Raw genomic sequence first — 27,691 nt, 5'->3', positions numbered from 1 at the left:
AACTCCATGGGCCTGTGTTGCTCAAATCTGGCACTTGCCTTACAAAATCCCTGGACTGCATTTTGGCTGGTTCGTGGCAATTAACTCCTGGAATGCTCCACATGCTAGGAGTATCAGTGCATGCATGAAGGCTTGCATAAGTCTGCACCAGCTTGTCCAGATAATTACAGTGATTCATGGGAAATATTTTCCTTTTCTCTGGGAAACTGTTGCTGGAATGACTGGAGCCAATCATGTGTATGTTACATGCCAATATGGCTGACCCCTGACAAAAACTTTAATACCCAAATTAGAGGATGCTTTTGTGATTTTCTCATGTTGTTACACATGTTGCTAGGAAGAGTAAGTACGTTGCATGCAGAAGGGACACTTGGAAACTTCTGCCTGCTTAACTCCATACTTCACCCCATGTCCTTTGCCTTTTTTTCTATAACTTTCTGCTCTAATATACCACAAGCACAACAAATTCTGAGTCCTGAGAATCATCTAGGAAATACTTGAAGCTGAGGTTAGAAATTGGGACGTCAACAAACCCCCTCCAATGAGGGAAGGGATCGCCCTCATTTTCAGGAATTTTCAGGATTTCATGACCCTCTATTTACAATATTTTGGAAGGTTTAAAGTGTGGAGTCAATCTAACTGATAAATTAATTACAAATCTGACATACTCAACCACGACTTACTGGCCACTGAAAACAATAACATCAAATACACAGAGAAAAATCTGAGTTGTCTAGGATTTAATTTTACTTGGATCTGCAATGCTCATGGAAGCAGAAGTCAAAAAACCAAACACAAATTGCACTGGGAAAATCTGCTAGATAAAACCTCTGTAGAGTGTTAAATAACAAAGATGTTACTTAAGGACTAGGTAGTACGCTTGGCCCAAGCCATGGTATTTTTCCATGGTCTCATATGCATGTGAAAATGAAAAAGAATACTAAAGAACTGATGCATTTGAATTACGGCGTTCATGAAGAATAATGAACGTACCATAAACCACCAGAAGGACAAATAAATCTGGCTAGGAGGAAGCATGGCTCCTTATAAGTGAAGATGGTGAGAATGCATTTCATGTACATTTGACAGGTTATCAGGAGGGACCAGTACCTGAAGAAGGACTTAATGACTAGTAAACTAGAAGGTATATAAAAACAGTATTGGTAAACAAAAAACACTCATACAAACAAAAAGCAGTGTTGGGGCCACATCTGACCTCCTCTGGCTCCCAAGGATGAAGGCCACAAAGCAGAGGGATGTCAGACGTGCTTTTACCCTCCATCACTTTTTACTCAGTTCCAACATGAAGTGTCTCTCCCATAACACTCTACTACTGTGGCTCAGTTTGACAACTCATTGAAATGGCCACACAGAATTCATAAGTGTTGGTCATGATTATGGGGTTTCTTAGGGAAATTAACAAATTATGATTCAAGTGAGAAATGCACAGGATACAGGTTTTCAGTAATGACAATTTCTTCTCTGTTATGTTCACAGGCAGACCTCTCTCTTGCCCTCAGCCTCTTGGCCTGTCCTCTTTCTTCCCTATGTTAGAAAGCTCTTTTAAGGCTGCCAGTGAATGCCCAAAGAGCATACAAGTCTGCTGTAAGCATCAACTAACAGTACTCAGCTCCAGCTCCATGGGCAGGGAAAAGTAGCACCCAATTAAGTGCTCAGAGGCACCTCACTTCGCAAGTCAGCCTCCTACTAAAAGCAATTCAGTTTTACTTGTTCTGAGGGCTGGAAAGCTGGTTGCTCTTGCCTCTCATCTTCTGGATCCTGGTTGTGTTGTTATTGATCCTCTGGTGTCAAGACTGTCTGGATCAAATGTTAAAGCACTGTGATCCTGGCATCCAAAGAACTCTCTCCCTCCTGGCTCTTCCCCGCTTTTGCTCCTGAGACAGCTCATGGACAGTAAGATGGCAATCACAATGAACTCTGCTAACAACCACTCACAGGTGAATCATATAATCCTATTAGTATCTTCCTCCACCTTACCCAGACCCATCAGGAAAAAGTCATTTGGCGGAGTAACAAAGACTAATTATACCTAGAAAAGCCACATAATAATTCACTGCAGATAGCCATCAAAAAGAGCTCGGCTCTTGATAAGACAGACTAACAAAGGCTTGCAACCATGGACTTTTCAAACATAACAGTGATGGCACAGAAAGAGGCAGTATTTCATTCTTTATGAGTAGGAGCCAACTTGACTGTACCTTAATGACAACATGCAAATAAATATCCTGGTGTCCACCAGATAGGCTGGACAGTTTGCTACTCCTGTTTGTTACTGTTACTACAAAGGTATGTGGCACCCTGGTGGGAGGTAGTACCATGCAAATACGAGGTACAAATCCCTGACAAAAGGATTAGCCAGTTTCATCATCCTGGTAGGCTTAAAAGGAAGTTAATCTAAGAGCAGAAAGGGGATACAACTATCATCAAGAAGAAAATTGGGGATCATAGTGAATCTTTTGCATCTGGATTTCTTAGACTGAAAACCTCTCTGACCCTGAAGACAGAGAGAGAGAGAGAGAGAAAGAGAGAGAGAGAGAGAGCGCTGTTAATACTGGAGAGGGCATATGAGGTCAAGAAGCAGTGGCAGAGAAATGGTGGCAGCAAAACAGGCAGACTGATGAGAGAAGGCAGAGCAGGCTTCCCTCCATACAGAGCAATGTGTCTACAGCGGGCATGCTGACCCAAGGGATGAGAGACCAGAGAGCCTGGTGGCAGGAGGCTCCCAGGTGGAGGAGAGTGGCTCAAGGTGATTGTTGGCAGAGCTAAAGAGCTTTGTAATATTTGAATGAGTAGGACAGAGGCCAGGCCTGAGTGAGGCCAAAGTTGAGGTGATCTAAATGAGCCTGCTCTGAGGATGCTTAGAGGAATCTGTTTGTTCCCGGGAGCTGAGTGGAGGCCTGCTTGGCTGAGAGGAGCTGAGCAAGCTGCCTTGCACTGAAGGCCCACCTACATACTTCCTAAGCTAGCTATGTAGTTGGTTGACCCTGATCCTGAATTGTAACCTGGCACACCTCCCTACTAAACCCCATAATTGTGAGTCTTTACTGTGAATTCTGTGGGGTCAGCACAATGGATTATTGGATCCAATTGAAGAGTATTCACGTGTTATTAGAGAGGAGGCTGATAGTAAGAATTGGCACACACACAAAAACAGATTGCAAGGTGGAGGTGTATTTTGCATCTACCTCATAGGAATCAACTTTGGGCTGATGGTGATCGTGATACACTCCCCCTCTTGTGAAGGTAGAGGAGGTCGGACACCTCTGTGTGACCATTTTTATAGTAAAATCTGTACACTTGCATCGCCCTTAAAGGCAATCTAAAATGGAAACCAAATCCTCACCTTAGAGAAGCAACTAGACTAGTGAGAAATTTCTGTCACAAAATGATATAGGGATTTTATGTTCTTGAGAAAAACCAAAGATTTGCAAGGTTGTCAAATTAGTCTTAACTATAAACCACTCAGAATAATTAAATGATTTAAGGAAGATTTTCAAAACAAGCATTTATTGATATCTATAAGTTTTAAGAAAATTCAAAGTTGCACTGTTGAGAAAGAGTCTAGGAAGTTGTGCTGAGGGTTTTTTTCCATCATGACAACACACCTGCTCATACTTCCAGGGTAACAAAATTTTGTTGGGAAGCCTTACCCACTTTACCCTATAGACCTGATCATGCCCTTTAATACTTCCTTTTGTTCTCCAAATTTAAGGACCGCAATTTGAGTTATCTCTCACTGCCACTGAGTTGATTCTATTTCTATAGAGCACAGAAGGCCCCTGTGCGTTTCCAAGGCTCTAATGGGAGTAATCGGAGTAGAAGGTCTCAACTTTGTCCCAATAGTTTCAAACTGCTGACCTTGTAGTTAGCAGCCCAATGCATAACCCACTATACCACAAGGGTTTCCTCAGGATGCCCAAACTACTGTTTTGACTTGGAGTAAATTCAAGGTACAAAATTCTTTGAAGAGGGGTTAGAGAGACTGAAACACCATCTTCAGACACAGAGGTAGTATATGTCAAGAAACAATAGCTTCATATTTGACATCTTCTATAAAATTATTATTTTTAAATTTAATTGAAAAAAATATTTTAAAATTATTTTAATAAATAATTTTATTGGGGACTCTTACACCTCTTATAATAATCCCTACTTCAATTGTATCAAGAACATTTATATATATGTTGCCATCATCATTTCCAAAACATTTTCTTCCTACTTGAGCCCTTGGTATCAACTCCTCTTTTTCTCCTCCCTCCCCCACATTTCCACCCATTTGAACCCTTGACAATTTATAAATTATTTTTGTTTTAATATTTTACAATGTGCACTGTCTCCCTTCATCCACATTTCTGTTGTTTGTCCCCCACAGGGGGGTGGGGGTTTTTGTAAGTCAATCATTGGGTTTAGTTCTCCCTTTCTCCCTCTGATACCTTTGTTTGATAAAGATTTTTAATAGTAATACTTTAGTTACCCTTGTAACTATATGCACATATGTACATGTAAACATATACATACATTATACTCATTTGTATATATTAAAAATACATCTAGATTTACCTACTTTTAAAATTTTTATATTGTGTACTAGGTGGGAGCTTATATGTCAGATCATCATCATTTTTTAATTCAGCAACTTATCAAACTTCCCTTTGTAAAACATAAAAGGAATGATCAATTTTCTGGGCATTTCTTTTGTAACTGCTGATGCTATTCTTATTAAATGCATCTTAAGCACTTAGAATCCTAGGCACACAGTTTACCCTTTTTTCAATGCAGTTTACACAATCCACACACTTTCATTTTAACAGTCCTCATTACTAGAATCATTTTATCTTTAGGGTTTGCTCAAGTCAACATCAATCTTTCTGATCCTGTAAATACTTATTCTGTTGACACAATATCATTTGTATCCATAGCAACTAAATGTAAACATTTTTAAATTGTTCTTTTCCCTGAAATGTCACCAAGTACGGAGAACAGCTCTGTCAGTTCTGTCATGGGACTGGCGAGAGAGTAGGCACAGGCCCTTTTATGGAACCCACTCTTTCAGTAATAGTACTGTCATTTGTTGCCCCACCAGCCATATCCTTGATATATTCTCAAAGATATCTGACGCCTGAAACAGGCATTTTGAAGATGACAATGTTCCCCTGACAGACTGTGCTGGATACCTGTGGCTCCTACCTGTTTGTTAACAAATGGACCCTTTCCCACAATACATCTTAACTAACCACAAGAAAGAAAAGCTGCCTCTTAGGTAGGAATAACAAAAATACCTTTACAAAAAAGTTCTTCATTAATTAAGCAAGTTAGTCTTTGATTAAATTTAAATTAAGAAAAAAGATTCTTTTACCTGATTCGAAAATCTCATGCTCACATTACGTTGATTCTGTAGTGGGACATAACGCTGGACTGGATCAATGTCTTTAGGACTGATTAATTCATCAACTAGAAAGAAAGACAGTAAGTAAAATTTTAAAAAATAAACTTTTATATATGTACTCTCTTATCATTTGATCTCCCCTTTGACCATTTTTAAGTTGTTTAGTTTAAAAAGAAAAAAAGTCTAGGGGAAGAACAAGTGGATTAAGCCTCTATGAAAACCCTCTGACCATCGACTAGAGAATGTGAACAACCTTGGTCTCATGCAGAGAGCATTGGAAAGTGGATTCTTGCAGATGCAGTCAGGTTAAAATTTAATACCTTGTCATTTGATCTCCCTTTTGATCCATTTTAAATTTGTTCTAGTTTTTAATATTTTTCTGATTTCTTTTTGATTGACGTGTTTCTCTGTTTTATTTTTGTTTTGGTATTGCTTCTTTTTTTAACTTTTCCCATTGTATTTGATATACAGGAGAAATGGTCTATAGGCAGTATTTGGATAAATGGTTTCTTGAGGGTAAAGGGAGCTAATAACATGAGTACATGAAAGAAGAACATGTCCGGAAATTAATTATGATGATTGCACACTTTTGAAAATTAATGAAACATTAAATTGTATGATATGTAAATTATACTTATAAAATTGCTGAAAAATAAACGAAAATAATTTTGTATAGAACTTGAAATAAAAACCAAATAAACTTAAAGGTATCAGTATCAAAATATTCCACTGAATGAACAGAATGCATGTTCTTCTATTAGTCCAAAAAATTTATGGGAAAGCAGCTAAAGCAGAGTTTACAGGAAATTATATGTTATAAATAACTATATTTAAACAGAATAAAGCAGTGTTTAGAGGGAATTGTATGCTATAAATAACTATATTAAAACAGAAGAAAATTCCTATATTGGTAATTTATTCTTCTACCTCAAAGCAGTGGATGAAAAGATCAAACTACTGTTGACCCCTGAACAACAAGGTTAAGGGTGCTTGTGTCCATTAGAGCTGAAAATCTATGTGTAATTTAGGGTTTACCCTTGTGAAATATGGGTCTTGACCTCCCTGGGCCCACTTATAAATATTTTTCCTGCTGTTATTGCAGTGAGCTCAAGTGCTAGGAGTATCTACTTATCTGCTTAAAAGACCCATGCTAATCATCTTTTCCACTAGTCATGCCCAAATGGGCAGGTTATCTCGACAGTTCTTGCATCACACAGTATTTTAAGCAGAAATTCTCAACATCTGAGCTCATGGCAATTGCAGCAGGGAAAATTAACTCACAAATAAATAGGTCTTTGCAGTTCAAATTTGCGCTATTCAGGCTCAACTATAGATCTAAAACAAGCAGAAGGAAAAGGATAATAAAGATTATACTAGAAATTAACGAAATAAAATATATTAAAAAAAGAATATCAATAAGACTAAAATTGCTTCTTGAAAACTTAGTAAAATTGACAGACCAAATAGATGGGTTCTGAGCAAAAGGAGAAATAATGTGAAATAGATTAAAATTTAAATTTCTATAGAAATACTACATCCATTGAGACAAGAGGAACTCCCAAATTCATTGATAATCTTTAAGTCTAGAACCAAAGTATCCCACACACTAATATTTAAATGAAACAACAGTTTAGATCAACTAGTAAAGAAAGTCTATCTTCAGTATTATGTTGTCTTCAAGGACCATCGATGTGATATCAAATTGATAACAATGAGAAATTTAAGAGACAGAGATTCTAAACTAGTGGTGAACTGATATGAAGAGATGGTAGTAATAGTAACATAATGCAGAGAATGTAATCAATGCACATTCAGGAAACATTGAAAGAATATATGTATTATTGTATTTTCACACACAAAATTAAAAAGGGGACTTAGGAGTAAATTTAACAAAAGAAACATAAATTTTATATTGTAAAAATTATAAAATCATTGTTTGAAGAAATCAAACATTACCCTAAAATGGTAAGATACTCTTATGTTCATGGATTGGAAGATTTCGTATTACTAAAATGTCAATATTCTCAGATTCATGTGTATTTTCAAGATAATCTAGCAATATGTCTTTGTTTTTTGTAGAAATTTATGTTAATGGATTCAAAATTACAAAATAAAAAAGTCAAACAATTTTGAAATTAACAAAGGTTGAAGATTAACACGTCTCAAATTTAAAACTTTAATGTCTATCTATATAAGATAGGCAAGATAAACAATACCTAGGAGAAAACAATGGTTCTGAGGGAACAGGGGAGAGGGGCAGGGAAAGGGAAGAGGGAGCCAACAAACCCAGGAACAAGGGAACAATAAGAGATCTAAAATTGATGGCGAGGAGGGTATAGAATGCCTGGTGGGATTTGAGCAAGTGCAATGTAGCTGAGAGGAATTACTGAGAGCTGAACGAAGATTGAACATGATAGTGGGACAGGAGAAAAGTGAAATGAAATAGAGGAAAGAATGAGTCAAAAGACATTTATAGAGGTATAAATAAAGACACGAATATATATATATTAATATTTAACAATCGGGATATAGGTCTATGCACATTTTTTATATGTTGAGTATCAAGGTTGCAGATGGACATTGGGTGTCTACTCAAGTCTTCCCTCAACCCAAGAACACTTTGCTCTAATTATTTGGCATTCTGTGATGCTCACCTTCCCAACATGATCGCTGAAGTCAAAATGGGTGCATAAGCAAATGTGGAGAAGAAAGCTGATGGTGCCCAGCTATTAGAAGATATAGCATCTGGGGTTTTAAAGGATTGAAGTTAAACAAGCAGCCATCTAGTAGGGAAGCAACAAAGACCATATGACAGAAGCACAGTAGCATTTGTGATCATGAGGTGTCGATGAGATTGGGTACCAGGTATTAAAAGAGCCAAAACAAACAATCATATTGATTCAAATGAGGTATCTTCTGTAGCTCTTCAATTGGGTATCCCCTCACAGAAGGGTCACAAGGGAGGGATCAGCGAGCCAGGGTGTAGTATAGCACTGACGAAACACAACATTCCTCTAGTTCTTTAATGCTTCCCCCTCCCACTATTATGACCCCAGTTCTACCTTACAAATCCGAGCAAGTAGAGTGGTACATATAAGAGCTCTTGACACACAGAATCCAGGAGAGATAAAACCCTCAGAAACAATAATGGGAGTAGCAATACCATGAGGGAAGGGTGAAGGTAGGAGGGTGATGGGAGAGAAAGAGGGAACTGATTGGAATGATCAACGTATTATTCCTCCCCCCCGCCCCACACATACCCTGAGTGAGATGAACAATTGAAACATGGGTGAAAGGAGACATTATAAGATAAGAATAATAATTTATAATTTATCAAGGGGTCACAAGAGTGGGTGATGGAGGGTAAAAAGAGGAGTGATACCAAGGACTCAAGTAGAAAGAAAATACTTGAAAATGATGGCAACATATGTACAAATGTGCCTGATACAATTAATGTATGATTTGTTGTAAGAGCTGTCAGGGCCCCCAATAAAATGATTTATTAAAAATAAATTAAAACTTACTACAAAGCTATCAATCAAAAAATTGGAAAAAGAATAGTGTCTTCAACAAATGATATTGGTACAACTGGATTACCACAAGTGAGAGACTGAAGTTGATCCCTTCCTCACAAAATACGTTAAGCAAAAATTAGCTAAAAGTGGATGAAAAGATAAGAGTTGAAACTATAAAACTCTGAAAAATATATGAGTAAATCCCTCTGACTTTGAATCAGGCAAAGAAAAATGTAGAAAAAGTAGACTTCATAAAAATTAAAATCTTTTGTGGCTCAAAGAAAACCATGATGAAAGTTTAATGACAGCCTATCGAAAGGGAGAAATTATTTGTAATCAATTACATACAAAGAACTTGTATCTTAACAACTCAATATTAGAAAGCTAAATAATCAATTAAAAATGGTCATAGTATTTGACATTTTTCCAAAGAAGATAATATAAATGGTCATGAAGCACAAGAAAAATGCTCAATGATTTTGATCATTAGGAGAATGCAAATCATAATGCTTTGAGCGTTACCAACAAAACTGAGATAATCTAAACTGAGTCCAACAGGCTAATTTTAAATATGCTGGCACAAAACTTATACCAATTAGAGCAGAGTCAACATACAACCCTAGTAATAGCAAAAGTAAAGAAATAATAAAACTCAGAGCTGACATACAGAAGAGGGGAAACAAGAAATCTATGGGGAACAATTAATGCAGCTAAAAGTTGGTTCTTTGAAAGGATTAACAGAATTGATAGACTATGGGCAAACCACCAACGAAAGGAAGGAGCAATTTTGATTGGAAGGATGAGGGATGAAACAGGGGACATTACAGGGGACATTACAACAGACCCTAATGAAATCAAAAGGATAATTACACAGCACTATGTACGCCTGTACTCTAACGAATTCAACAGCTTGGAACACATGTACAAATACTTGGAAAAACAGTCCCTCACTAGACTATACAAGCTGGGCCGCAAGAACCTCAACAGACGGATAGGAATAGAAGAAATAGACAAGGTTATCAGGGGATTAAAAATGAAAAACTACCCCTGGCCAGATGGCTTCACAGGAGAATTCTACCAAGCATTCAAGGAAGAACTGACACCAATCCTACACAAATTCTTCCAGAACACAGAAAATGATGGAAAACTCCCAAACTCTGTCTATGAAGCAAGTATAAGTCTGATACCTAAAACGGGAAAGGATCACACAAGAATTGAGAACTACAGACAAACATCCCTAATGAACATTAAAGCAAAAACCCTTAACAAAATACTGGCAAATAAAATACAAAAGCATAAAAAATTCACCATTACCAAGTGGGATTCATACTAGCGATGCAGGGATGGTTCAACACATGAAAGGCTATTAGTATTAATTGCCACATTGACAGAAAAATTATAAGAACCACATGGTAATATCAATAGATGCAGAAAAGCATTCGATAACATCCAACACCCATTCATGTTTAAGACACTCAAGAAGATAAGAATGGAAGGACAATTCCTCAATACTATACAAGCTATATATGAAAAACCAACAGCCAACATGGTAATCAATGGAGAAAAGACGAAAACAATTCCACAGAAAAAGGGGACCAGACAAGGATGCCCCTTGTTCCCACTCCTATTTAACATCATACTGGAGGTGCTACCTAACAATATAAGGCAAAGAAAAGACATCAAAGGTATTCATCTGAGGAAGGAAGAGGCCAAATTATCATTATTCGCAGATTATATATTTTTATACATTGAAAATCTCCAAAACTCACAGGTGGAATGTTGGAAGCAATAGAAGAATATGGCAGAGTGGCAAGATACAAGATCAACAAACAGAGTCCATTGGACTGCTGTACACATCATACATGATTACAGAGGAGGAAATTAAAAAGGTAACACCCTTTACAATAGCCAAACACAAAATGAAATATCTAGGGATATACCTGTCTAAAAATATTTGTACAAGAAAAATTACAGAACATTATTACAAGAAACCAAGAGTTATCTCAACAAATGGAAGAATATCCTATCTGGTGGATTGGAAGACTCAATATGGTAAAGATGTCAGTTTTGCCCAAGGCACTATATAAGTTTAATGTGATCTCTAAAACAGATTGAGACTGAGCTACCATATGACCAATCAATCCCTGTACTGGACATATACGCAGAAGAGGCAAGAAACAAACCATGGCCAGATATCTGTGCTTCAGTGTTGATCATGACATAGTGTTCACAATTGCAAGGAGTTGGAAGCAATCCAAATTTCCATCAACGGATGAATGGATCAAAAAACTGTGGTACTGACAAACAATGGAGTACTACGCACCCCCAAAATGCAGTGATTAACGCATGAAGTGCATTGCTGCATGGGAAGAACTGGAGGAAATCATGCTAAGTGAAGTAAGTCAAGTACAAAAAGGCAAGTACATCATGAGTCCACTGAGAAAAAGTTACTATACACATACATCCCTGGGATGAGGTCCAGCAACTGTGGCAGGGGCCAAACCTAATCCAGGGATACATGAGACAGCCAACTATATAAGAAGGGGAAAGAGAAGAAAAAACATGGGGGGAGGGGGGAGCAGGGCACTAACCCACCCAAGGGGAGGGTATTATTTATATCTCCACAGGAGAAGAAGAGAGAGACCAAGCTTCAGCCTGATGCCTTAAGATGTGAATACAACATACTGGCATGACCCAGAGAACCAGTAGAGAGGTCTGTGTTTCCGGCTCCAATCCCAACTATCTGGAGCCTCCTCCCTCAAGAGGACAGCACTGGGGCTACAACTTGGGGTAGGAGCACTTCAGATTAGAGGACATGGGAGAAATGCAAAGGGAGGGAGAGGGAGGAGAGGACATCCTGGATGACCAAGTCCCAAGGACGATGTTCTTGCTTGGAGCAGATGACTCAGCGGGAGGATTGTAGGGCTGGCCTCACCACGGGACACAGCATCCCGCACTGAACCAAGATACTGGGGGTACAGTGTGGGAATAGTGCAAGCTCTGGCGCCATCACACAGGGGTGACACGCTGAAGGCACGCAGCAGAGCAGCAGGGGAGCAGACTGATGGAATCCCCGGGAATACCAAACACAGAGTTAGGAGACAGAGTGGGGCACCCCGTCTGACTTGACTGAAAAACACTCATAAAGGCCAACAAACAGACCGTGAACTATTCATAGGCCTTACCATTTTTGTAAGTGGCTTTCTTTTTGTTATTGTTATTTTGTGGGGTTTTTTTTGCTGTTATTGTTTTGTTGCTTTTTACCTCCTTTGTTATTTCATTTGTCTGTTTTTTGCACTTATTAATGTCTTTGCATGTCTACGTAGATAAGATAGGCGGGATAAATAAATCTGAAATGAAAAGAACGGGATCAATGGTTCTGGGGGGATATGGGAGAAAAGGAGGTATGGGAGAAAAGGGGAGGGGGTGCCAACCCAGGGACAAGGGAACAAAAAGTGAACTAAAAGCAATTGAAGAAAGGTCGTAGGATGCCTAGTAGGTCTCAATCAAGGGCAATGTAGCAGTGAGGAATTACTAAACAGGAATGAAAGCAGAAGAAGCTGGTGGGACTAGAGGGAAGTTAAAGGAAATAGAGGAAAGATCCAGGAGCCAAAGGACATTTACAGAGGCCTAAATACAGAGATATACATAAAGATGGGAATAACTAGGTACTCATATCTATATGTTAAGTATTAGGGTTGCAGATAGACATTGGGTCTCGACTCAATCCCTCAAGACATGAATGTTTTGTTCGACAATCCGGCATTCTGTAATGCTCACCTTCCTGACATGATTGCCAAAGACAAAATGGGTGCATAAGCAAATGTGGTGAAGAAAGCTGATGGTGCTCGGCTATCAAAAAATATAGCGCCTGTGGTCTTAAAGGCTTGAAAATAAATAAGTGGCCATCTAACTCAGAAGCAACAAAGCCCACATGGAAGAAGCACACCAGCCTGTGTGATCATGAGGTGTTGATGGAATCAGGTATCAGGTATTTAAGACCCAGAATAAAATCATACCCAAGGTGAATGGGGGCGGGCATGGAGTGGAGATACATGCCCAACTGTAGACAATTGGACATCCCTCACAGAGGGGTCACAGTGAAGAGATGAGCCAGTTAGGGTGCGTATAGCACTGATAAAACACACAACTTTAATCCTTTGATGCATCCTTCACCCCACTATCATGACTTCAATTCTACCCTAGGGAAGGTTTGGGGGAACATATCACAAAGATCAACCTAGGACCCACCCTAGAGGGATGCATCATGGAAACGTGGGTGAGAGGTGACAGAGGACAATGTAAGATATGGAAAAAATAATCTGTAACTTATCAAGGATTCATGAAGGAAGATGAGTGGGGGAGGGAGCAGATATGAAGGAGTCAAGTGGGAAGAGGATGCTTTGAAAATGATGCTGACAGCATATGTGCAAATGTTCTTGGCACACTGGAGGAATGTAAGGATTGTGATAAAAGATGCAAGAGACTCCAATAAAAGTATTAAAAATAATAAGATAAATAATTCAGCAAATAAAAAATATGTAAATGATTCATGCTCTTATGTAGTAAGCACATTCTGGTGTTCCCTTGCTAATAAGGGAATATTTTTTCTAAGCTTCAACATCCAAAGAAAATAAAACTAACAAGCCCCCCCGCCACCTCCCCCCCAAAGTTATAGTCTCAGCAACAAATAGGTAATTCTACCTTATAGGGTCACTATAAGTTAGAATTGACACGATGGCAATGACTTTGAGTTTTTGAGGTGCAAGTATAAATTAAAATTTTTTTTTACTTGGAGGTTATGAATAGTTTAAGGAGGTGTGTACAGGTGCCACATTAACAAAGAGTGGACTAAAATAGGTTTTTGTCAGTTTGGCTGGGCCAGCATTCTCAGTAGTTTGGAATTAAAGGTCTAGTAATCCCCTATGAAATTAGGCAACACAAATTCAATCTCATATATGCCACTAAGTTCATAATGAGATCTGCGGTAAGCAATCATTGTAATTAGATTAAGGTAAAGTGTAACCCTTTAACTCAAGTTATAGCCCTGACACAGTTGAAAAGAAGGTTCCTCAGGGGTGTGGCTGACTGCTATATAGGTGGACACTGGGAAGCTTGCCTGCTTTTTGCTGTATCTTGGGTCTTCATCTGACTAGTCCACCCCTGGTTCTTTGGACTTGACCCAACAGCCTGCCATATTGTTTGCCGATCCAAGGAGCCTTCAGGGCCTGCCATCTGATCTGTCAACTTTGGACTTATACACCTCTCCAGTTACAAGCATGACCCAATAACCTTAGTCTCATCCACCTCTGCAGCCTGCTGAGTTCCTATTGATTGTGGAATCATCAGCCCTTGAAGTTACACCACTCAGGAAAAGTCCCTAGCGTAACATTTGACACGTGAACTTAAAACTTGACTGGACTTACTCAAACAACTGTGTGAGCCATTTCTCTGATTCTCTGATACATGCACACACACACACACGCACACACATTCTTTGCAGAAACAAAACTATATGTGTGTATATATACACATACCTATACATTCATATCCATATATACAAATACATGCATATACCTATATATATAGTTTTGCTTCTCTAAAGAACCTATCGTAACACAATGTCCTTCTCCAGGAATTGCTCTCTCCTGACAACATGTCCAAAGTACATGAGATGAGTAGGCAATTAATTAGATATGGTTTAAAATCAGGAAGGTGTGTCAGAGTTGTAACATTTTACTATACTTATCCATTCTTTATGCTCAACAAATAATCTAAGACTGAATCCTGATGAAGAAGAAAACAGCATCACGACTACACAAAGACTCACTGACAACCTGTAATGTACAGAACACCCAACCATGCTTGTTGGAAGAACTGAGGCATTTAGTGATGAAGATCAAAGAAAATAGTCTTTATTATAGATTACAACTCAATGTAAAGAAAAAAAATCTTCACAACTGGACCAATAGTCAATATCATGATTAATGGAGAAAACAATGAAGTTGTCAAGCGTTTCATCTTGCTCTGATCCACAGTCAATGCTCATGAAAACAGCAGCCAAGCAAGCAAATGATTCATTGCACTGAGTAAATCTGCTGTACGAGAGCTCTATAAAGCACTAGGAAAGAGCAGAAATACTACTTTAAGAACTAGGGTACTATGCCTGACCTAGGCTAAGGTATTTTCAAATGCCTCATATGCATGTGAAAGCTGAATTTTAAATAATACAGGAGAAGAATGGATGCATTTGAATTGTGTTGGTGAAGAATATTGAAAGTACCATAGACTGCCAAAAGAACAAATAAACTTGTCTTGTAAAAAGTACAGATAGAATGATCCTTCGAATTGATATTGTGACTTCATCTCAAATAATAAGGACATGTTATCAGGAGAAGGACATCATGTTTGGTAAAGTAGAGGGGAAGGAAAAATGAGGTAGAACCTCACTGAGGACTGGCACACTGGCTGCAACAACGGGATCTACAATAACTGTGAGGATGGTAGGACTGCACAGTGTTCGTATTTTACACAGTGGTGCTGTGAATTTCAACCAACTCGATGGTACCTAACAACAATAAAATTAAACAATAATTAAAATAATATATAACCGAACTGATAAATGTGGAAGTACTGATTGTTATAAGAGAAAATGCCTTGAGAATGATTGGGGCAGGGAATGTATGGATGTGCTTTATACAATTGATGTATGTATATGTATGGATGGTGATAAGAGTTGTATGAGTCCCTAATAAAATGTAAAAAAAAGAAAAGAGTAGAAAAAATGATTAGGGCAAAGACTGTACAGATGTGCTTTATACAATTGATGTATGTATATGTATGAACTGTGATAAGAATTGTATGAGCCCCTAATAAATTGTTAAAATTTAAAAAAAAGTATTATTTTAACTTCCATAAAGGTAAAAGTGACAAATACCCTTAAAAAGGTCATATTCCTAAACATCTTTGTCTCACTGCATAGCTATTTACCATTGCAGAGCCCCTCACTGTGCTAACTCCCACTGCATTGATTTTCTGGCAAAGACTGCTAGTCCTGAAAGGGGTAGCATCCAAACAAATGCAGGGTGTTTAAAAATAAAGGAACAATGATTTTGTCCATTTTATAAACCTTGAAAGATTACTAAACATGTCCATAAATAGTGACTACTGACTAAATTCTTAGAAGGCAGGAAGTGAGGTGATGAAAACTTGTAGTATTGTATGCAAAAGGTTTATGAAATATGCCAAAATATTACCTCAAACAGTAATTGTTAAGTATAGAAAGTAAGCATTAGGAGCTTAAGAGCTTTGTTGTTTTTAAATGGATGATAATGTAAAGCAAAGTTAACCAAGTAAGTAATTTTTCTTTCTGTGAAATCAAAATTACACAAGACAGACTAAAATAGGCTCATCTCTCTAATCTTTCCTTTAGCAGGGAGGATCATCTAGCAATAGTTGTAACAATACATTGACAAGGAACTGCCAGAAGTTTGGGCTGGATTCAGAAGAGGATATAGATCAAGGGATGACATCATTGCTAATGTCAGATACATCTTGTCTGAAAGCAGATAATATCAGAAAAATGCTTCCTTGTGTTTTATTGACTCTGCAAAGGCATTTGACTGTGTGGACCATAACAAACTAAGGATAACCTTCGGAAGAATGGGAATTCTGGAACACTTCATTGTCCTCCTGTGAAACTTATACACGGATCAAGAGGCAGTTGTGTGAACAGAAGGGAAATATTACATGGTTTTAATATGGAAAAAGATGTGTGATAGGGTTTTGTCCTCTAACCATACTTGTTCCATCTGTATTGTGAACAACTAATTAGAAATCTGGGTTATATATAGGAGTTTGGTATCAATATTGGAGGAAGGCTTATTGACTTTGATATGTAGATGACACAACCTTGCTTGATGAAAGTGAGGCCAACTTGAACTTGATGATGATGATCAAGGTTGCAGACTTTAATATGGATTAAAATTCAGTGTAATGTAAGAAAGGCAAAATGCTCCTAACTAGATCAATAAGTAACATCATGATCAATGGTGAAAAGGTTTAACTTGTCAAGGATTTTGTCTTGCTTGGATTCACAATCCATGCTCATGAAAACAGCAGTCAAACGATCAAATGATGCACTGCACTGGGTAAATCTGATGCACAAAACCTTTTTAAAGTGTTAAAAAGCAAGGAGGTTACTTTGAGAACTGATGTGCACCTGAACCAAGCCATGGTTTGTAATTGCCTCAGATGCAAGTGAAAGGTAGACACTGAATAAGAAAGACGGAAGAACAATGTGCTTGATTTATGGTGCTGGCAAAGAACTGAAAGTACCATGCACTTCCACAAATAAACACATCTGCTTTGGAAGAAGTATAGCCAGAAAGAAAGCAAGGGTAGTGACACGTCATCCATATACGTTGGACATGTTGTCCATAGTGATCTGTTCCTGGAGAAGGAAATCATGCTTGGTAAAATAGATGGGAGGTTAAAAAAGAGGAAGGTCCAAACACGATGGATCGACACAGTGGACTCAAACATAAGAACAACTGTGTGGGCGGCGCAGGACTGGGCAGAGTTTTGTTCTGTATTATGAAAGGTCCCTACGAGTTGGAGCAACTTGATGGCACCTATCAACAAGGAGAATATGCCTTGTACTATATGATTAATCATGCACTTTTTACCAAGTTTCTTTCAGTCCTTGGTGAATGAAGCCCAACACTACTGCATACCGGAACTTTAGAGTTTGTCTTCTAGAGGTGTAAAGTATCAGGAGGCTCTGAATTGGAAACCCAATTAAGTGAACTGGAGTTAATCTTAAAGATATCTGTTGCAGATTAAAGAAATTGATATACTCCTCTGGAGTGAAAGCTTTAAAACCTTAGGGAAAGAAGAGGAAGACTGCAACCCCAAGGTCATGGATTTTAAAGTCATTGGACTCTGGTTCAAAATTCTTGCTTCTGAAGTTGCAAAATTATAGGCACTTAAGACTACCAAATAATATATTTGCCACTTTCATATTCTCTTCGCTTTCAAATAAATGTCTTGATCATTGTGGTAGTCACATAATCTGTTGTCAATAGAAACTTAAGAGTTGAAGGGGTCTAGTTTAGCCTGTCAATCAGGTCGAAGCTAGATGACCTAATTTGGAGGCGTTAAGGAGATAAATAGCTTGTGGGAGGTGGAACACAGGCACATACCCTGCGAGACATCCTGTTGACAAGACATATGAAGCTACGTTAGAGCCCTGGAGCTGAAGGAGCCACATGGAAACCCTTGCAAGTGTTGAGATGCCTCTACCACCACTGGATCCACAAGACTTTCCACCCACTGGTCTGGGATCTTGCATTCAGCATTAGTGCATGTGTTTCCTGAGTCTGAAGAGGTTTGTAGATTGGTATGGAACACATGGGCTAATATTGAACTTATGGACTTAACCTGGACTGGGCTAGGATGTTTTCTCAATATTCAATTGCCCTTGTATATAAAGATCTTTCTTATACACATATGAGTGTCTATGAATTGTTTCTCTAGTATACCCGGAAGACAGAGTTCTGCAATAATGAATGAATGCTGTTGACATGTCTATATATATGTCTATATATATGTCTATATATGTCTATATATATGTCTATATATATATATATATTCAGATATATGAATGGATTTTGAGCTTTCACTAAACCATAAGATCTAACCAAATGACAATCAGTTTTCATGGAGTGGTCCTGTTTGACAGTTACCCTCACTAAGGGATCACTGAAATCATGGGTGCTATAGCGTTTGTGATTCAGAGTGTAAATAATAAAATCCAAGATTAGAAAAAGAAATTGTATTAGAACTTAAATTCTGAGCAGCCAGTTTACAGAAGGCTATGGATGACAGTGAAAGCCCAATAATCTATTTGCAGAGTGACCATGGATTATAAGCTTCCATTAAATTCCCTCTGACAAGTGACCAAGGATCTGAAAAGGCTTGCTCTCAGAAAAAGTGTATCAGAAAACAAATTAATGCAGATATAGCTAGGTTAATTTTTTCCCTTTTGACTCAGTTTCAATTTGTTCTAGTTTTTAATATTTTTTTGCTTTCTTTTAGATTGAGATTTTTCTGAGTTTTATTTTGTTATTATTGTTAGGTGTGTTTTTGTATGGCTTTCTTTATATGAAATCCAAGATAAATAAAGCTATAGAGAAAGCAACAAGATTAATAGTTTCTTAGGGTTATGAGAGAGATGTTCAGGAGGAAATGTGGAGCTAATAACAATGAAGAAAATGCTGTAAAATTGATTTTCATGATGATTGCACAACTCTTTCAATATATAAAAATCATTATATTGTATGATACATGAATATATATGAATAAAATTATTAAAACAAATGAATGAACAAGAAATATATTGCAGGCTTCCCAACCACCCCCCAAACACACACATATACACACACTAATTTTGTGTGTCAAAATCATGTTCGACCTATTGAGACAGTCATATAACCCATGACATAAACAAAACTGGAAGACATTATGCTCAATAAATCTTGTAAAGATAAATATTTCTTTTCTTAATACCATTATTAATAAGGATAAATGAAAAGCGATAAAAGATTGCTTTTCAACAACAACAGCAAAAAGAGTTTGAAGACTAACATAAGGCCAAGGGCAGGGGTAGGGATGGGGAGAAAGGCGAGGAAAAGGTAGGGGAGATAGAAAGTGGATTAGAACAAGTAAAAACGGAAGACCACATACACAGGTGGTTTACTGGGATAGTGGCACTGCTTTGATGTGATGGGATGTGCACCTTTGCATAGTATGTCTTTCTTTGTATGTACTATCCTCCACAAACATGAGGGAATAATAATAATAAATTTAAATTTTTTTTAAGGAAAAAAGTTACAGCTTAAAAACCCTCCTTACTCACCAGCTAATGGTATAAAAGGAGGAAAAGTATAATTGAAACTGAATTAATTTTTTGTGACATTTGAGCTAGTTTCAAACAAACATACAAATAAACAATATTAATAATGCTATTTCTGAGAAATAATTTGACTATTAATTTTTGTGACACATGAGCTAGTTTCAAACAAAGAATATTATTGCTACTTATGAAAAATAATTTGACTATATATAAAAAGCTTCTCAGACTCTTAAGCTTCACTGTTTTCATATTCAATTTTACTAATATATTTAAGAGTGAGAACAATAAATTATAAACATTTTCTAATAAAGAGTAAATGCAATTCAAGTAAAGCATTCTAGAAACATTAAAGAGAGTAATTTAATATACAAGGGGTACCCCCCAAATGGAAAAAAGCTCCACTGGGCGGAGCTTCTCTAGTACTCATCATGCCCCCACCGCTCCTGCTGCTAGGCAGTACTGCACAACTTGTGGTCACAGTGAATTTTTTCATGAAAGCAGTCTTGCTCAAACCTCATTTTTTTTGTTATGGCCAATTTATGAGAACAGTGTGTGGCTATGGAATTTTGTTCCCTGCTCAGGAAAAATGCCTCAGAAACTGTTGTGATACTGAACAAAGCTTATAAGGACAGCCCTATAGGGGAAAACTCAAGAGTATGAGTGTTTTTCTAGCTTGAAAAGAGATGAAATGTCTATTGATGACAAATGTTGTTCTAGATAAATGTCAACTCCCCGAAGAGACCAAAATGTCGACAAAATGTGTGCACTTGTGCTCAAAGACCAACAATGGACCATTGAAGAGATGGGGAACTTATCTGGACAATCTTGGAGCTCGGTTCAGCAAATGTTAATGAAATATTTGAAATGAGAAGGTTTGCTGCAAAATGTGTGCCTTGGGTTCTGACTGACAAGGAATAAGATCATAGAATAGAAGCATGCCATGGTTTCAAAGAACAGCTCGGAAGTGATCCAGATTTTTTTCCCCAAGATCATGACTGGTGACAAGACATGGTACTATTCTTAAGACCCCTAAAACAAAAATCAATCAAGCCAGTGGAAGACACCATCATCATCCTACCCAAAAAACCTGTCAAGTGAAATCAAAGATCAAGATGACTCTCATTTGTTATTTTAATGTGAGGTGGATAGTCCATTCCACCAGGTTAGACTGTTATTCAAGCTTTCTATTTCGAGCTTCCAAAAACATTGTGTAACAGTGTGAAACAAAAAAGGCTGATTTTTGGCAGATGGGGGACTGATTGGTTTTGCCATCATTACAATGTACTTGCTCACACATTCATCTCAGTGCACCAGTTTTTAACAAAGGAAAGCATACCTCTCCTGCCCCACATACCTTACTCACCTGACCTCACCAATGCGACTTCCTATTACCTCTGCAAATGAAGAAGAACATGAGAGGGCAGTGATTTGACAATGTAGAAAAGATGAATGAAAAAAAAAAATCAAGGGAGCCTCGGTGAGCCACCCAAACAGAAAAGTATGAAAAATATTTCCTAGAATGGAATCGCAGATTTGACAAATGTATTAAATGTAATGGAGTACTTTGAAGGCGATAAGGTTATTTATTTTTAATTTAAATACATATTTTGTGAAAAAAAATCTGTTTTGGGAGGGAATGGTTCCCCCCCTTGTATGAATGCTAAAAAGAAAGCTTTGTAGCTGAAGGCATTAAAGTAATACCATATTACTTGTGCTCGCAAGACATTCATAATTCTTCTTTCAAGTAAATTCTATTATGGGTCACTCACAATCTTGTGGATGTCTTGAAAAAATGTAATGAAAACACTCAGAAATCGATGTCTTTATGCTTTACGTGTTTTGGAACAGAACAACTGAGAATTCTCTTAGAGAATGGAATGTAGAAATATACTTGTATGGTCTTAGTTGTTCCTTTAATTTATTACTTTAATTTATTAGTAATTAAGCCATGAGGAAAAAAACAACATTTAAAGTTTAAAAACCAGTGACTACCGGAGTCACTGACTTTAACTTTAAAATATGTTCACTTTCTAGGCTTAAGACTGGCTTTAAGAACTGGGTCAATTGGATAAGAAATAAACAAAATAAACCCTCTGTATTAAGTGAGAATTAAGTGAGAATGAGCTTTTCTTAGTTTTCTTAGTTACCAATTCTGGGATGAAGGAAGTGGCAGATAGGACAAAGGAGTCCGAGCATGATACAACAGTTAAATACCAGACTACTAACTGAAACTCTACCTCTGAACTCATGCAGAAGTGCCTTGGCAACCTATGCCCCACGTTACTGAAAACACTATGGAAAACAGCTTTATTCTGTAACACACAGGGTTGTAATGAGTAACTAGGTTAACAGCAGAATAAAACGCTGTTCTCAGAGAGAGCGGGCTTTCCTGGGTTGTCATATCTTCTCCTTGCTTTAAAATAACTGGCTATGATGATCCACCAGGCTTCTGAACTGTGTATAGGTGAAAAAATATTGAATATACTTTAAACTGCCAAAAAATCAACCATAGAAGAAATCATGCCATAGTGTTCCTTAGAAGACTTCAAATTATTTTTTTAACACATTGTAAGGAAAGACCTATCGGTACAAAAGAGGATGGAAGAGCAGATGGTTCATGAAAAGGAAAGAAACCTTCAATGATATGAATTGACACAATGGCCACAACAATGGACTCAGGATCAGGAAGAACCAAAAATCAAATCACTGCCAGCACATAAACGCCAACTCATAGAGATGCCGTAGGAGAGGGCAGAACTGTTCCTGTGATTTTAACTGTTTATGGGAGTGGAAAGCCCCATCTTTCTGCCAAGGAGTGGCTGGTAGTTTTGAACAATAGACCTAAAGAGTAACAGCCCAACTTATAACCACTATGCCTAAGCATGAGTTAAATTCCACTCACCAACAATGAAGAACATTAGGATAGAGTAAGCACTCTACAAATAAGTGTTCACCCAATGAGTAAATAAATGGTTACGCACTAACTGGGGAAACATTTTCTTCTTGAAGTGAGTTTTGTGGCTTTCGTGGTAGTACTGGCAAGGAGAATCAATGAACATCGAGAGTTGTCTGGCTGACAAATAGACTATGTCTTATCTGGTGGCTGCCTGAGGGAGTGAGGGAAGAGGCAAAGATAGGAAGTAAATAAATTAAGCATCTTCTTGTCCCATATTAAAAGATTTATATACTATTACTTAATTTCTATCACATAAAGCTTTAAAAATTGATGTCCATAAAAGTTAGGAAAATTATTTAATTCATACCAGTAAATGCTAGAATTTATTTTCAAATCCTTAGTTGTCCAGTTCACAAACACATGACCCCTAAATTTTTGACCTTTATACTATGGAAGAAACAAGATGAATAAATGATGTAAGCATTAGATAAACAAGGAAGAAAAATTAGGACGGTACAAAGTGTCGGAGAGGGTTATAATATCAAAGAGAGAATCTGTATCACACATTTACAAGTTTCCTGGGTGTTAATCATCACTTAAAATATAGTTCTTACGTGAAAATGTTGGCTTCTAAATAACATCTGAGCAAAGAATTTTTAAAACCAATCATTTAAGCTTTGAAGTTTATATTTTTTATGACAATTTGGATGTGTTAAAGTGCTTCCACATTTATTTTATCACTTGAAAAGTCTCTTATAAACTCTCCAAGGAAATTATATAACAGTCATAGGTATAGGAGACAGGCAAGGATTATCGCATGAAAATTCAATAAAATTTTTATCCACCAGAATATTCTGGGAATTTGTGCATATTACAGAGAAAGTTGTACAATTAATCCTTGAACAACATGGGTTTAAACTTCACTTATATGCAAATTAATAAAGCACCAATTGATGGTAATCATTTCCACATGAGGAATTGGTCTAAGAAATTGTTTATTACTTGCAGGTTTCAAGTATTTTTTGTGCTTAGTGCAAGACCATATGCCTTAGGACAAAAAAGCACTATTAATGATGCTGGAAATGCTACTTATATCAAAGATTGATTCCTAAAAATAGAATGTTTATAATTAAAGAAAAAGAAATCCTCTAAATAGTTAGCTGTTTCCTAAGAAAGTACTGGGAAATAGGGTGGCTTTGAGGCATGGGCATATTGTATATCTTTCCCTTAACAGGATAAAAGTCAGAGTTTTATGGTATAATTACTAAGACATATAGAAATTAAAAAACTTATTATATTTCATTGAGATACAATGAATATGAATTATTAAACTTCATGTGTTACAGAATATTTTGAAAAGTTCACCAGTCCATTATTTTCATGTAGAAACAATAACTTCAAAAACTTCCCATAAAATGTTACCAAGCTGAAGTTCCTTTAATGAGTAAGTAAGACTGTTGGTAAATGCAGTGTCTATATTATTACAAAAAATGCACAGAAGTCTGATGATTCTCTATCAGATAACCATTGGATTGTTAACCACAAGGTCAATAATAGTTCATACCCATGAGCTGCTCCACAGGAGAAAAATGAAACTGCTCCTGTAAAGATTTGCAAAGTCTCCGAAACCTTCATAGTTTCTAATGCAATTTCTGTATATTTTTACTACTGTAGAAAGTCAGCATGAAAAAGAGAAATGAACCCTATCTTTTAAGACAGATCTGTAGTATCTCTTTCTTTGGTCATGAAACAGATATTTTCTCTTAACTCTTGTGTTAATATAAAAAAATCTCATCATTAAGCAGGTCATACATGAACTGTTATTTTGGAGTAAGGAAGGCCTGATGCTTTTTTACTGACTGATTTTTTTTCATTAAAAAATAAGTTTAATATAAAAGCTTTTTAGAAGTTCAGAGTGCTTAGATAGGGTATAGCCTGACATCAGCTTGCATTGTTTTGGGGTGCCATGAAGTTGTCTCTGACCTACAGCCACACGATGCATAAAAGAATGAAACACGCCACAGGCTTGCACCAGCCTCACGATTCCTCCTGTGCCTTCCAAGTGATGCAGTCACTGTGGCAATCCACTTCCCTGAGGGTCTTTCCTCTTTTTGCTGCCCCTCCACTTTACCAAACATGATGTCCTTCTCCAGGGGCTAGGTCTGTCCTGACAATATGTCCAAAGTATGGAAGACAAAGTCTTTCTGTCCTTAACCTTGTCATTTTATCTATAGGCTTTACTCAAAAAGTATACTAGAAAGTATACTAACTGATTCTAACTGAATCAACACATTCCAGACTTAGAGCAAAAAGTAAGGCAAAGGAGAGTAGACATAAAATCCCATACAGACCCCTGGGACCAGTTTTCAGTATCAGAGTGCCCCCCATAATTTTCATCATACTTATTTATATTTTCCAAGTGTATTTCTACACCCATAAACAGTTACAGTCTCAGAAACCAACAGGAGGGCCTCTAAGAGTCAGCACTAACTTTATGGCAATGAGAATTTTAGCCTTTTTTTGGGGGGAATAATTTATATAGAAACTTGCAATTTAAAAGTTAAAGTCCTTGCCCTTACATAAGTTACCTCTTTCCTTACTAAAATGTTATATTTAGCTGTGAATGTCAACAAATTTTATGTGTATTCCTGTAATAACACTCTAAATAGATAACCTTTCCAAAATTGATTAGATTATAAACAAACTCCGTCCTGATTACAATTAGTCCCTTGGGAAAAGTAAAACAAGTATAAGTTATATCAAACTCTTTGTCAAAATGTGTCCCTTAACATAAGAAACATTTTCTGAAAGTTCTTAAATCAGAATTAAGTAAACATTCAACCAACCCACCGCCACCAAGTATTTTCTGACTAATAGCAACCCTCGATTGAGTCCTCTAAAGGACCTGAAAGTCTCATTTTTCTCCCAAAGAGCATCAAGTGGGATTGAACTGCCAACCTTACTTGACAGGCAGCCAACATTTTTTGACACAAACAGGACTCATTTAAATGAAAGTAGAAACCCACAGAACACAGTCAGGAGAGGGGCAAGTTAGAAAAAAGATTTGGCCAAATTGATCTACGCCTGAAGGGATACGACTCGTGAGAAGGTAAGATGAAGGACCACAGATTACATGTGGAGGGACTGACAACAGGACAAGAAGCTGGGACAGAAGCACGCACAGGCAGGTTTGTAGGTTCTTCTTTTTCTATGCATTAGTTTCTACCAACCAGATACATCATTTATACAAAGCATGAACTGGAAATCTAGCCTTTGACAAATAAACTTTCTAGTGGAATGTAAAACAAAACAAAGATGATTACTTTTACAATACAAACAAGTCTAGTGTTTATGCAGTAATGCTAGAAACAACATAGAAAGGAATAGCAGTTCATACAGCAAGCAGATCTTTTAGGTCAGTTACAGTGTTTACAATCTGTTTGCTTGAAAGGAATTCAGATTCTAAAATAATAGCCCATTTGGAGGAAACGCTAAGAATATTTGAAATTTTTAACACAGAATAATAGAGTAAGATTCATAATGTTTTTGTATTAGTCAAATTACATATGCTAAAGTTCTATAACTCAGCTAAAGTTGTTGAAGAAACTGAAAAAATAATTCTCCAAACAATTATGAATGATGGTCCTTCCCATTAAACCCCGAGCTTAACAAAGAAAACTGCCCATGTGCACATACTAAAAGAAGAGAACTTGTAGATAAATCAATTCCTTTGGTAAGTGGTTTACTACAAGCTAAGACCAAGGATGACTATTTCATTAAATCAACATTTTATTACATCAGAGTAAAATAACTCAAACCTGCCCTATCCTTATGTTAGAAATATAATACATGAAACTAAATCAGATCCCTAAATAATTATGACACCTACAATTATTTAATTTTAAGATATTGTCCATAATCATTTAGTGAAATAAGAGATATTAATAAATATTTATACCAGTGACATACCTGCCAGCATCACACAAGCTAACACAATATGACAAACTGACAAACAGTGGTAGAATTGAGAAAATCATACAGCTTACTATGCTGGGAATGATGCAAGAACGAGGAACAGCATTGCTTTCATGGTTAAAAAGGATATTTCAGAATCAATCTTCAAATCCAAAGCACTTTAGGATAGGAATATATATATTCAAGGAAATCAATCAATCCACCTAACTTACAAATGAATGCACCAATACGACAAATAGTGATGAAGAAATTGAAGAATTCTACCAATATCTTCAGTCTGAAATTGAACAAACAAGCAAACACGATGCACTGTTAATGAGTGGTGATTAGAATGCAAAATGGGAACAAAGAGGAAGGGAAAATACTTATAAAGTATGAACTTGGTGATATAAATGAAGTTAGAAATAAAAGTTTGCAAAACTAAGGACTTGATCATGGTAAAGACCTCTTTTCAACAACACAAAGGTGACTACATACATAGACTTTTCCAGATAGAATACACAGGAATCAAACAGACTACATCTGTGGGAAGAGACGATGGAGAAACTCAATATCAACAGTTAAATCCAGGGCATGGGCTGACGCCAAACAGACTATCAATTTCTTGTATGTAAGTGCAGGTTGAATCTGAAGAAAATTAGCACAAGTCCATGAGAGCCCAAATATGACCTTAAGTCTAATCCACCTGAATACTGACACCATCTCAAGAACAATGTGATCCATTGAGCATTAATAACATAAGCTAGATGAGCTGTAGGAGGACATCAATAACATCATTTATTAAGAAAGCAAAAGGTCATCATAAAAAGGAAAGAAATTAAAGTTCAAAGTACATATTAGAAGAGCCTCTGAAACCTGCTCTTATTTGCAGAGTAGAATGGAAGAAATGATGAAGTCAAACTCTAAAGAGACAACTTCAAAGGGCAGCTCAAGAAGACAAAATCAAATATAATGAAATGTGCAAAGACCTACAGTTAGAAAAC

At 37.0% G+C, this 27,691-nt stretch overlaps 1 protein-coding gene across 4 annotated transcripts in view; it reads right to left on the bottom strand.

Moving 5' to 3' along the window:
• PHKB (phosphorylase kinase regulatory subunit beta) overlaps window positions 1–27,691 on the bottom strand; it is a 245,632-nt gene that overhangs the window by 75,675 nt on the left and 142,266 nt on the right. For all 4 annotated transcript variants that reach the window (XM_075537116.1, XM_075537118.1, XM_075537114.1 and 1 more), the window contains one exon: window positions 5,378–5,472. In XM_075537116.1, coding sequence (XP_075393231.1) covers window positions 5,378–5,472 — 95 coding nt within the window. The remainder of the gene's footprint in view (window positions 1–5,377; window positions 5,473–27,691) is intronic.

This window comes from Tenrec ecaudatus, chromosome 18 (assembly GCF_050624435.1).
Source record: "Tenrec ecaudatus isolate mTenEca1 chromosome 18, mTenEca1.hap1, whole genome shotgun sequence".
NCBI lineage: Eukaryota > Metazoa > Chordata > Mammalia > Afrosoricida > Tenrecidae > Tenrec > Tenrec ecaudatus.
The sequence above is the reverse complement of the archived record's forward strand: the minus strand, read 5'-3'. Positions and strand labels throughout refer to the sequence as shown.